This window comes from Dasypus novemcinctus, chromosome 17 (assembly GCF_030445035.2).
Source record: "Dasypus novemcinctus isolate mDasNov1 chromosome 17, mDasNov1.1.hap2, whole genome shotgun sequence".
Taxonomy (NCBI): domain Eukaryota; kingdom Metazoa; phylum Chordata; class Mammalia; order Cingulata; family Dasypodidae; genus Dasypus; species Dasypus novemcinctus.
This window is the reverse complement of record NC_080689.1, coordinates 90,800,620-90,812,658: the sequence shown is the minus strand read 5'-3', so window position 1 is coordinate 90,812,658 and position 12,039 is coordinate 90,800,620. Positions and strand designations below refer to the sequence as shown.

Here is a 12,039-nt window from a genome sequence, read left to right as displayed (position 1 = left end):
GACCTTCCATGGGGGAAGTTTTGAAAATAAAGGTTGAGGATTTGATCTTGGGAAGGGCCAGAATTGGAGGATGATGGAGGAGAAGGAAGAAGATGGAAGAAATAAGGAAAGAAGATGGTAAATTTTTAAAAATTAAGGATGTACTATGAAGAGAGAATCCATCCATCAGGGTGTGAAGTTTACAAGACACTTGCCTAGAGCATAAGAGATAGAAATTTATTCGCCTTGTCATTTGATCTGGCAATATATAAAAAAAGATTTCTATGGTACAGTCCCCTAAAGGATGTGGTTTCTCAGACAGATAAAGGAAGCAAACATATTCAAGTCTATATGAAGAGGAAGCAGCTGGTGATGCAGGACTCACTGCCCTACAGCCCTGGGGAGGAAGTTTGTGTTTGAGGTTGAAGCACTGTGGTAGGATAGCTTTTATACTGCTGGCAGTAATAATCTCCAAAATCCTTAGTCTGGACTCCGCTGATGGTGAGAGTGAAATCTGTCCCAGACGCACTGCCACTGAATCGATCAGGGACCCCAGACACCCGGATAGATGCAGCATAGATGAGCAGTTTAGGAGCCTGTCCTGGTTTCTGGTGGTGCCAGGCTAAGTAGTTGCTAAAACTCTGACTGGCCTTGCACTTGAGGGTGACGGTCTCTCCTGCAGATGCAGCCACAGAGCCTGGAGACTGGGTCATCACGATGTCCCCCCTGGCACCTGCAACCAGAAAAGAACATTGGTCATACATTAAACCATGAATGTATAAAATATCTATCTAAATGTAGGTTTTCTTATTTATCGAATATATTCAGATCTACTTTAGATGAAGTGGTTTGCTCACTCTGCATTTTAAAACCCTTCTTGAACTTTATAGAGATAATACTTTCTAAACCTCTTACCTGAGACCCAGAGCACCAGCAGGATGAGCAGTTGGCAATTTGACACCATCTTGCTCACCTGTCTGGTGCACTCAGGCCCCATCTCTAGGGAAACTACATTAATAGAGCTCTGAGCAGACAACCAAGTCCCCGAGGAGCATATGCAAATCAACATAGAGTATAAAGTCAAATGTACCTGTTCAGTGAGTTGTAAAGATAAATAATGGAAGGAGATAAAAATATCATGACTTCAGGAAATGCAGCCACATGCCTGCAAACAGTGATAAATCAACTTAACACCACCATTTTCAACAATATTCAGCACAATTTAGAAAATGAAATATTTTATCACCAATTGTACTCTTTAAAAACAACTGCACCTATCTTGAAAAACAAAAGGATTTTGTAATAAAATATATGCAACTATAAGTGTATAATTTCAGAACTTAATTAAATGTTGTAAAAATGGTGCCAGAACTTAGGTGGAATATACTCATATCATTGGACAGAGTAAGATGCTGTGCACGTATTGTGTATGTATCTCAGTCTATTCTAAATTTTAAACAGATATTTGAAGCTCATCTTCGACATCCCAAAGGCACCTCACTCAATATATCCAAAACAAAACCCTGTATTGTCCTTAAAACAAATACTGCTCCCAGAAATGAGTCACCAAATACTTACAATTCACCTTTAGCACTCTCATTTAAGTCAACCACTTTCTAAAATCACTAATGAACAGATTAGCAGACCTGAAGGGTCATCACCACCTCATGGTCATAGGTAAAATGGCTTCAGTTCCCAAGGTCTGATAGAGCAGTTCTTCATTTATTCCTACCCAAAACCAATGATACTTATAGAATTACAGAATTATGCAAATAACAATATCATGAACACTTCTAGACATAGGACATTAAATTATGAATAAGTAGAATGGATTCATTATACTGGGAGGGTACACAATAAACAATTAACATTTCTGCAGCCATTGCTATCCTGCTTCTCTGAAATTACCTCCCCCGTACTAATGCTGTTACTCAGGAAAGATAGGGCAAGGTGAACCTAGATCCTTTGCAGGATCAACCCTCTGCATGAACAGCAGAGGAAAAGAGAAAATTTGGGACAGTTTAACAATTTTAGAGTTAAAAAATTCTTCTTCTCTAATAAATTTAGCTTTTCCTGCAAAGATTTTTTCGTACTATTACTAAGAGGTTTTTATTCATGTTGAGTTTCCTCAGGCATGCATTGTTCCAATTCTAATTAATAATAAGTACATTTTCCTGTATTTTGTCTCCAAAAGAGGCCATTAGCTTAGGAAAGGGCCCCCTCCCAGCGATCAGGAATTGTGCTGCCCAGACCCAAATCATTAGGGAAGGCATTTCTTTTCATCAATAATCCACCCTGTTCTTGGTGCACCACATATTTGTGTTTAGAAGATGCTAATAATTAATTCAGGCTTGCTCTACACACCCATGTTTTCTTCCTCCTCTTCCATGAAGTTGCATTTAATATACATTCTTAGTTTTGCATATTTTACTCAAATTTCTACTACCTAATTCATAGGTTTCCTGCATCAGTGCAATATGATTTCCTTCCCATTCTTACACATTCAAAAATTTAAAGTCATCATGGATGACAGGATAATAAAACAGGATGTGTCATGCAGGGTAACTGGCCCAGAAGGGTCCACCTAAAATGTGGAGTAAGGAAATATTCTCTTCAAGTAGGGGACAGTTGGCCTAAGGCCAGCATAGAGGAGGGACTTGGCCTTTAAAGCACAGAGAAGAGCACTTCAGAAAAAATAAAAAGGTTATCCTGGATATTTAAGAAATACTAGCAAAACAGAGTGTGAAAGCAGAAAGGGCCTGATCCAGGGGAACACTAATTCAATGAAAGTTTGAGGCTTAGGTTACATACTATGAGAAGCCATGGAACAAGATTTAGAATTAATTTTTCAGCTTAGCAAGTATTTCTGGGTTATTTTACAAGCAATAACATTCTGAGGAGGCAGACAGAGTGGAAGCCATTAACATATGAGTGCAACTGTGAAACTAGCTTTGCTATCATCTCCTTCCCTAAAGTCATATAATGATTTTAAAAAGTGAAATTTTCTAAATGCTCCTCCAATGCCAAAAATCAAATTGAGGCCAAATCAATCTTGGGTAAATGATTTCAAAAAAACACATTGTGTTAAGTAGAATTCTAAAAACGCCTGGGTACTCCTGCCCCTGGTGTATACACACCTTCTTTCAGCTGTTCAAACACTACACAGGTGCTGCTGTGACATGATTTTGCAGATACCATTAAAGCTTTGATTTTAAGAAGGGATGTCAGGTAAATCTTGCTGTACTGGTTAGAGACAATGAGCTCAGAGAGATTCATAAATAAGTAGGACTTGAAAGAGAGGAATATGTCTGAAGTTGGCTGTGGAGATACAGGGGGCCGTGTGTCTAGGAATGTGGGCAGGCTCTAGGAGGACAGAGCTGGCAGCCGGCAAGGACATGGGATCTCAGCACTTCCACCTGAGGAACTGCTTCTGCCAAACCCCATGAGCTTGGAAGAGAACTCTGTGCTCTGGACAGAAGGCAGCCCTATTTAACCATGTAGGAACCTGAGAAGAGAACCATTAACACTGGACCCAGACTTCTGAACTGCAAAATTCTGATCTAATAAATTGCTAATTAGTTATGAAATGACAGAAAACTGATATATATATGTATACACACACACATGTATATGTATGAATATATGTATTAAAATGAACCACTTGCTAAAAGGGAAGTCATAAATCCAGATACAAGAGTTGTCATCGCATTTAGCTCATGGCTGAATGATGCTAACACATGTTTCTTCTCATGCAACGTGGTATGCTTTATGGCCCTTTTACCCACAGATGATTTCCTGATGTGTTACCATGTCCACAGGGTCACAGCTGAATACTGTGCTATGAAAATACAGGTAAGAGTAGAACTAGCTTTAAAAGTGGTCAGGATCTGTCCCCTCTGGTTTCCATGGCCATGTCCTCTGACAATTGAAGAAATTCTAAACAGGGCTGTTGATAAGAGGGCAGTGAACTGGGGTCATCCCAGGTAGACCTGAACCAAGCTGCTTTCTTCACATTTGCTTAAGACCCCATAATGTTTCAGATTCCTAAATGTGGATGACTTCTTCCTTCTATATGGGATAACATGAGAATGTTGCATTTAGTCTTGAACTAAGAAATAAAATATCTTATTTTTCCACTTATTTAGAATTCTACGTGTATTATTTAATATTATACTCCTTTTGTTCAAATGACCAAAAAATCTCAATTAATTATACATAAAATCAACTTAGCAAGTATATTTCTGAGCACAGCTCACACTATCCCATGACCTTACTGGGGGCAGTCAAGCCAAGTGCTCCTTTTGCAGACATAAAATCAAACTGATTGATATAAGAGGCCCAACTCACATGCAGGCAAATCTAACATGCTTCAGGGTTCTGAAACAATTCTACATAACCTATGGAATTCTTGTCCCCCAGTATAGCTACAGGGCCCCAATGAATGTGCTCAATTAGTTTGGGCAGGAACGGATGAAAGTAATGTGTTAGCAAATTCTTAATATGATGGCAAAATTAATCTTTAAACTTGAAATGATGAGATTTGCTGCCAAATGTATAGAATATTGATGTACAGAATAAAACATGATGCTAGTCCCTTAAAATGGGAGCAATGCATTAGCAGTGACCAAGATATTTTTCAGTAAAGGTCACACGATATTCCTGCCACAGATTCATGGAAACCAAATACATGTGTTCTCCTGGATTGAAATCTGGAAGGGGACAGGATAGAAGTACAAATTATCTGAATGAAATCTGGAGTATAGTTACTGAATTTGTACCAATGTAAATCTCTTAGTTTGACAAATGTACCATGATTATGTAAGATGCTAACATTAGGGGGAAGTGGGCAAGGGTGTACGGAAACTCCCTGGACAACTTCTGCAACTTATATATGTCTAAAATTATTCAAAAATAAAAATTTATTTAACATAACATGAGGAGAAATATCTCAGTATAGCTGAGTGAACATCGTATTTGACCATGTGAGGTCTGAAAAGATGGAGTCATGTAAGATAATCTTACTCTAAAGCCAGACCCCTTCTCTAAGGACATTAAAACTTTTGCCCAGACATTCAGTATCTCACATTGCAAGTGAGAGCCACACAACTTGCAAAAATGATTCTTTAACTCCTGATTTTCCTGTCCTCGTTGGATCCTTTGGTCCAAACAAACTTACTTTTAGCAAACTCTTCAACCAGGGTATGTGTCCTACTGGACGGACAAAAAGGTTTTCACAGGGGTTCATGTACAAGAATAGGTTTACTGGAATACATTTCTAGATCTATGTATTCTGCTCAGTTTCTTTCTTGAATTGGATCTTTCCAAAGACAGACAATTGTGCTCCTGACTCTACTTTCCCACCTCATGTGCAAAATCACCCTTAACTGCTTTAGTAAGATAAGTGAGCACTTACTCATCTTACCATAGGAATTTCCATGGGATCCAAAAAATATGCATCAAGAAATGTAGGGATGTTTTAGAGACCCACACGAGTTAACATACAGAAAGTGAATGACTCTAGAAAATGACAACTCTCCCATGGTGCCAAATATTTCACACCCATCAAATTGAGGAAAGATCTGCTTGATTTGTCAGCCCAAATATTCCAACTTGCAATCAGGGAATTTCAAAATTCATAGCTTGAGTCCACCTTGTTTATTTTTGTCTCTTCTGTATTTTAATAACACCCTGATTGAAACTTTACATTTACTAATTGGAGCTAGCTAAACAGTACAAGCTGGAATTTCCCACTTCCTTGAATAAAGGGATTAAAGATTCCCAAATAATTTTGAATATAATTTTAGAAAATTTTGCAAGATTTCTTTACAAAATGTCCATTAATATAGAGGACACCTTCGTTACTTTATGCATTTTGAACAAAGGCTCAAAAATTTTTGAAAATTAACCTGTAATTAGCAAAAAGAGAAGGTGTGGAATGGATTATTTTGTTTTTATTCAATATCAAATTGTGTAAGTCCCTATTCAGTTGCTCAGTGTGTGCCTGTGTGTGCATGTATGTACAGATATGTGTGCTTAAACAAATATATTTTAATATATATGTATTTTAATATTTATGTATATAAACATTTGTAAATTTTCATCACCATAGTTTCTCTTTGAGTTAGTAGAATAACACAGGTTTTTTAGATCAAATTACAAAGAATATTCTACCAAAATTAATTAAAAGAAAATCTCATCATCTTTACATTCTTAAATTGGAAAGAAAATTATTCTTACCACCACATTTTGCTTTGCAGAAATTTGTCCTATCATTACAACACACATCAATCAGTTGCTTTCAATATTGACATTTTACAGAATTTACAATTGTATTAATATTAGGAGACATTGTGCCCCCAGAAGAATGAATTTTCTGAAGGTTTTTTTTTTGTCCTTCCCTTCTCCCAGAATTGAAGCCCACACAGAACTTTAAAATGCTAAATAAGGAAAGCAGACTTGGCCCAATGGATAGGACATCTGTCTACCACATGGGAGGTCCATAGTTCAAACCCCAGGCCTCCTTGACTCATGTGGAGCTGTCCCATGAGCAGTGCTTATGTGAGCAATGAGTGCCATGCCATGAAGGGGTGTTCCTTGCATAGGGAAGCCCCACACACAAGTAGTGCATGCCATAAGGAGAGCCACCCAGCAAAAGAAAGTTCACCTGCCCAAGAATGGTGCCGCACACACTGAGAGCTGCCACAGCAATATGGCACAACAAAAAGAAACACAGAGGGGCAGTGTTGGAGGTTCTTCGGGACCAGGCTGTTTCAGGATTTTTGCAGGACAGGAGGTGTCTGGACATTGATTTGGTGGGAAGGTAACAGAGAAAATACGTCTATAAAATATAATTGAGACTCTTTACACAGAGGTCCGGGCTGTGCATGGAACGCTCCCTCCTAGGGTGGGTGGAGCCACGGTACCAGGCACTGCTGCGGTGCTTTTTGTTTTTGTTTTTTTGGAGGTTCTGCAGTACTAGGGAATTCATAAGTCCTGAGTGGCCTATTGGGGGGTTAATAGGACAGGAGTGACTCGCAGACCGATTTGGGGAGACAAACGGGAGTTTTATTACAAAGCGGGGGAATTTTTGATTGCGGACACAAACAATAGCGCTTCTGCCTAGAGCCCCACCGCCCCAAGCCCCACTGCTGATCTACAGTGGACTTAAATTGATAGCAATAAAGAGACACCACCAGGGTCTGGCTGGGTGGGAGATGTTTGGAAGCCGATTAGGGGAATATTTTGTGAAGAGTGGGAATTTCGGGTTTGGACTCTGTTATTAGCGTTTCCAGCTGGAGCCCCACCCCCTGGGCCTGGCTATTGATCTGCGTCATTAAATTGGCTGCAGTGTAGAATTGGTGATACATCCACAGAATAGACCCCAGTGAGTGAGTGAATTGTGGGGTACAGACACACAGAATAGAGCTTATGGATGTGACCACTCCCATAGGGCTGGCACCCAGCTGCGGGGATCCCTGAAGGCTGTGATGCACTGTAGTGCTCCCAGGCTCCCTGTTAACTGGACTTGAGGTTGCCAGGTCTGAGTCCACTGAACCCTGGTGGCCCACACCCCAGAGACTCACACCTCTTGAGTCTTCAATATCTCAGACTTTCCATTCCTGAATCCATCACGCCCTGAGGTCCATCTGAGGTCCTTGAATGTCATAGCCCTCAACATTTGCATTTTTTCATTTTTGTTTTGTTTTGTTTTTAATTTTATTCTATTTTATTTTATTTTTTAATGTCCTGATTGCTAACATTGGATTATCCCCTAGTCTTTTCTCCCAGTGTATCCCCCAAAGTCTTTTTTTTTCCAGTTATTTAGGTTCCTTTTTTATTGTTATTGTGGTTGTGGTTGGTGTATATCTTTTTTTTTCTTTTCCCTACATGTTCCCTTCCCTTTACCCACCCCCTTTTTCTTTCTTCCTTTCCTCTCTCTTTTTTTTTCTCTCTCTGTCTCTTGTCCCTCATTTTCTTCTTATTTTATTTTATCTTAACTATACAATAGGTGCTACAGGGAACACCTCACATTTGCTGGGTTTCCTCATCGTCCACTGCCTCATTTCTGTGTGGATTGATTTTGGCTACCTACACTATCCATTTTCCCCTACATCTTGATATCCTCCATCATCTACTGTCTCTCCTATAGTCCACCTCCCTTTCTTTGATCCACAAAGTGTCTAACTCTTAATTTCTAATACCTTTGTTTTGTTTTCTGTCTGTTATCCACTCTTAAAACTATTGCCTTTCTTTTCTCTTCCCCTCTCTTATGAAAACAATTGCTTTTTAATTCATACCATATTCCTCCCATATTCAGTTGACTACCTCATTATAGGTACTCTACCTACTGCTATAACTCTACACAGCTTACATGAATATAACATCCATCCTCCCAGATCCCATATTGTTTCTCTGTTAACATATATCACCAATTCTAATTTACACTTTTTGCTTGCTTACACAATTGCCTTTCCCCGGCCCTAATACTTTCCTTTAAAGTGAACTCAACCAGCAATAAGAAATTACAATAAGAAGAACAAAGTGACAAGGAGAAGATATAACACTTACGCAAAAACAACAGCTAATTAATCTCCAAGACTAGACAAAGAAGCTAAGGAACTGATAAAACCCGTCAAGATAAAATGATGACCAGACAGCAACAAAAATCTACAAACTAAACCAGTAATCAGGAAAACAAGGCTGAATCCAATGAACAAACTAAAAATCAGGAAGGGGACCAGAACTTTGCACAAGTAATGAAAGATCTCAGAACATTTATCACTGACAAATTTAATGAAGTAAGGAAGAGATTAACAATATGAAGACAACACTTGGAGGGGAAATTGCAGACATACGCAAAAAGATAACAGATATGATGGGAATGAACACCACAGGTCAAGAAATCAAAAATACACTTGCAGCAAATATCAGCAGACTAGAAGAGGCAGAGCAGAGAATTAGAGATGTGGAAGACAGTACATCAGAAATCAAACAGATAGTAGAAGTGGTCAATAAAAAGATAGAAAAAATCCAGCTAGGATTTAGGGACCTGAATGATAACGCAAAATGCTCAAAAATACGTATTATAGGCATCCCAGAAGGAGAAGAGAAGGGAAAAGGGTCAGTAGGAGTGTTGCAGGAAATAATGGGTGAAAACTTCACAAATCTACTGAAAGAGACAGATGTACATATCCAAGAAGCACAGTGCACCCCACTCATCATAAACCCCAACAGGGCCACCCCAAGACATATACTTGTCAAATTATCCAACGCTCAAGACAAAGAGAAAATTCTAAAAGCAGCAAGAGAAAAGAAAACCATCACATACAATGGAAGCTCCATAAGATTAAGTGCTGATTTCTCATCTGAAACCATGGAGGCAAGAAGGCAGTGGTATGATATACTGAAGGTACTAAAGGAAAAAAATTTCCAACCAAGAATACTCTATCCAGCTAAACTAGCATTCAAAAATGATGGAGAGTTCAAAATATTCACAGATAAACAGAAATTGAAAGAGTACACCAACAAGAAACCTCCCCTTCAAGAAATTCTAAAGGGAGTTCTGCAGGAAGAAAGGAAAAAAACAGGACAGGCAGAGTTGGAGGAGAGTGTAAGAGCAAGAAAAAAGACAAAAAGAGAAGAAAAACAAACAAAATATGACAAACACAAGTCCTATCAAAATATGGCTAACATAAATAATTCCACAAAAGTAATATCACTGAATGTCAATGGATTAAACTCACCTATGAAAAGATTCAAACTGGGACATTGGATAAGGAAATATGACCCATCTATATGCCATCTACAAGAGACACATCTTAGACCCAGAGACTCATGGAGGCTGAAAGTGAATGGTTGGAAAACAATCATACAAGCAAACAAAAACCAAAAAAAGGCAAGAGTAGCTATATTAATATCAGACAAAATAGACTTTAAATGTGAAACACTTGTGAGAGACAAAGAAGGATATTACATTTTAGTGAAAGGGACAATCTGTCAACAAGATCGAACAATCATAAATATTTATGCTCCTAACAAGGGCGCCTCTAAATACATGAGGTAAATGCTGGAAAAACTAAGTGAAAGAATAGATGCATCTACAATTATAGTGGGGGATTTTAATACACCACTATCAACTCTGGACAGAACATCTCAAAAGAGAATCACTAAAGAAACAAAATATTTGAACAGTATATTAGAGGAGCTGGATCTAATAGATATATACAGATCATTACACCCAAACACAGCAGGATATAGATTTTTCTCAAGTGCACATGGATCATTCACCAAGATAGACCATATGATAGGCCACAAAGAAAGTTTTAATGAATTCAGAAAGATCGAAATCACATGAAATAATATCTCTGACCACAGTGGAGTGAAGCTGGAAATCTGCAAGGGCCAGAGGCCCCGATTTCACACAAAGATATGGAAATTAAACAGCACACTCTTAGAAAAACAGTGGGTCAAAGAGGAAATCTCAAAAGAAATCAATGACTAACTTGAAACAAATGATAATAATACAACATACCAAAATTTATGGGATGCAGCAAAAGCAGTACTGAGAGGGAAATTTATAGCCATAAATTCATACATCAAAAAAGAAGAGCAAAATTGAAGAACTAACTGCACATATGGAGGAATTAGAAAAAAACAACAACAAAGTAACCCCACAGGAAGAAGAAGGAAGGAAATAACATAGATAAGAGTGGAACTAAATGAAATAGAAAATAAGAAAGCACTTGAAAAAATAAACAAGACCAAGAGCTGGTTTTTTGAGATCAATAAAATTGACAAACCTTTAGCCAGATGGCTTCACAGGTGAATTCTACAAAACATTCCAGAAAGAACTAACACGAATCCTGCTGAAACTCTTCCAAATATTGAAACAGAAGGAACATTGCCTAACTCCTTCTATGATGCCAACATTACCCTAGTACCAAAGCCAAACAAAGGCACCACAAGAAAGGAAAATTATAGACAAATTTCTCTAATGAACCTTGAAGCAAAAATACTTAACAAAACACTTGCTAATCAGATTCAACAACACATTAAATAAATTAAACACCACGACCAAGTGGGATTCATTCCAGGTATGCAATGATGGTTCAACATAAGAAAATCTATCAATGTAATACACCATATAAACAGACTGAAGGAAAAAAAATCACATTATTATATCTATAGATGCAGAAAAAGCATTTGACAAAATACAGCACACTTTCTTGATAAAAACAGTCCAAACGATCAGAATACAAGGAATTTTTTTGAACACGATAAAGAGTATATATGAAAAACCTACAGACAACATCATTTGCAATGGAGAAATCCTAAAATCCTTCCCTCTAAAGTCAGGAACAAGACAAGGATTCCCACTGTCTCCCCTTCTATTTAACATTGTCTTAGAAGTACTTGCTTGAGCACTGAGGCAATAACCAGATATAAAAGGCATTCAAATTGGAAAGAAAGAAGTCAAAATTTCATTATTTGCAGATGACATGATCCTATACATAGGAAACCCTGAGAGATCTACAACAAAGCTTCTAGAACTCATAAATAAGTTTAGTAAAGTTGCAGGTTATAAGATCAATGCGCAAAAATTAGTAGCATTTCTGTACACCAATAATGAGCAAGATCAGGAGGAAATCAAGAAACAAATACCGTTCACAATAGTAAATTAAAAAATTAAATATTTAGGGAGAAATTTAACTTAGACATGTAAAAACCTTAGACATTGAGAACTATACAAGACTATTTAAGGAAATCAAAGAAGACCTAAATAAATGGAAGAATATTCCCTGTTCATGAATAGGAAGACTAAATATTATTAAGATGTCTATCCTACGAAAACTGATCTACACATTCAATGCAATCCCAATAAAAATCAACACAGCCTTCTTTAAGGAACTAGAAAAACTAACTATGAAATTTCTTTGGAAAGGAATGAGGCCCCGAATAGCCAAAGACATATTGAAAAAGAAAAACGAAACTGGAGGAATCACACTATCTGACTTCAAAACATACTACAAAGCTACAGTAGTGAAAACAGCATGGTATTGG

The 12,039-nt window shown here is 37.8% G+C and overlaps 1 gene segment (V, D, J or C); it reads right to left on the bottom strand.

Annotated features, from left to right (window-relative positions):
- Positions 1 to 368: 368 nt before the first annotated feature.
- On the bottom strand, positions 369 to 964 carry LOC131272917 (immunoglobulin kappa variable 1-8-like). The segment is given in 2 exon segments: positions 369 to 712; positions 895 to 964. Coding segments are annotated over 2 exon segments (393 nt in total).
- Positions 965 to 12,039: the final 11,075 nt, after the last annotated feature.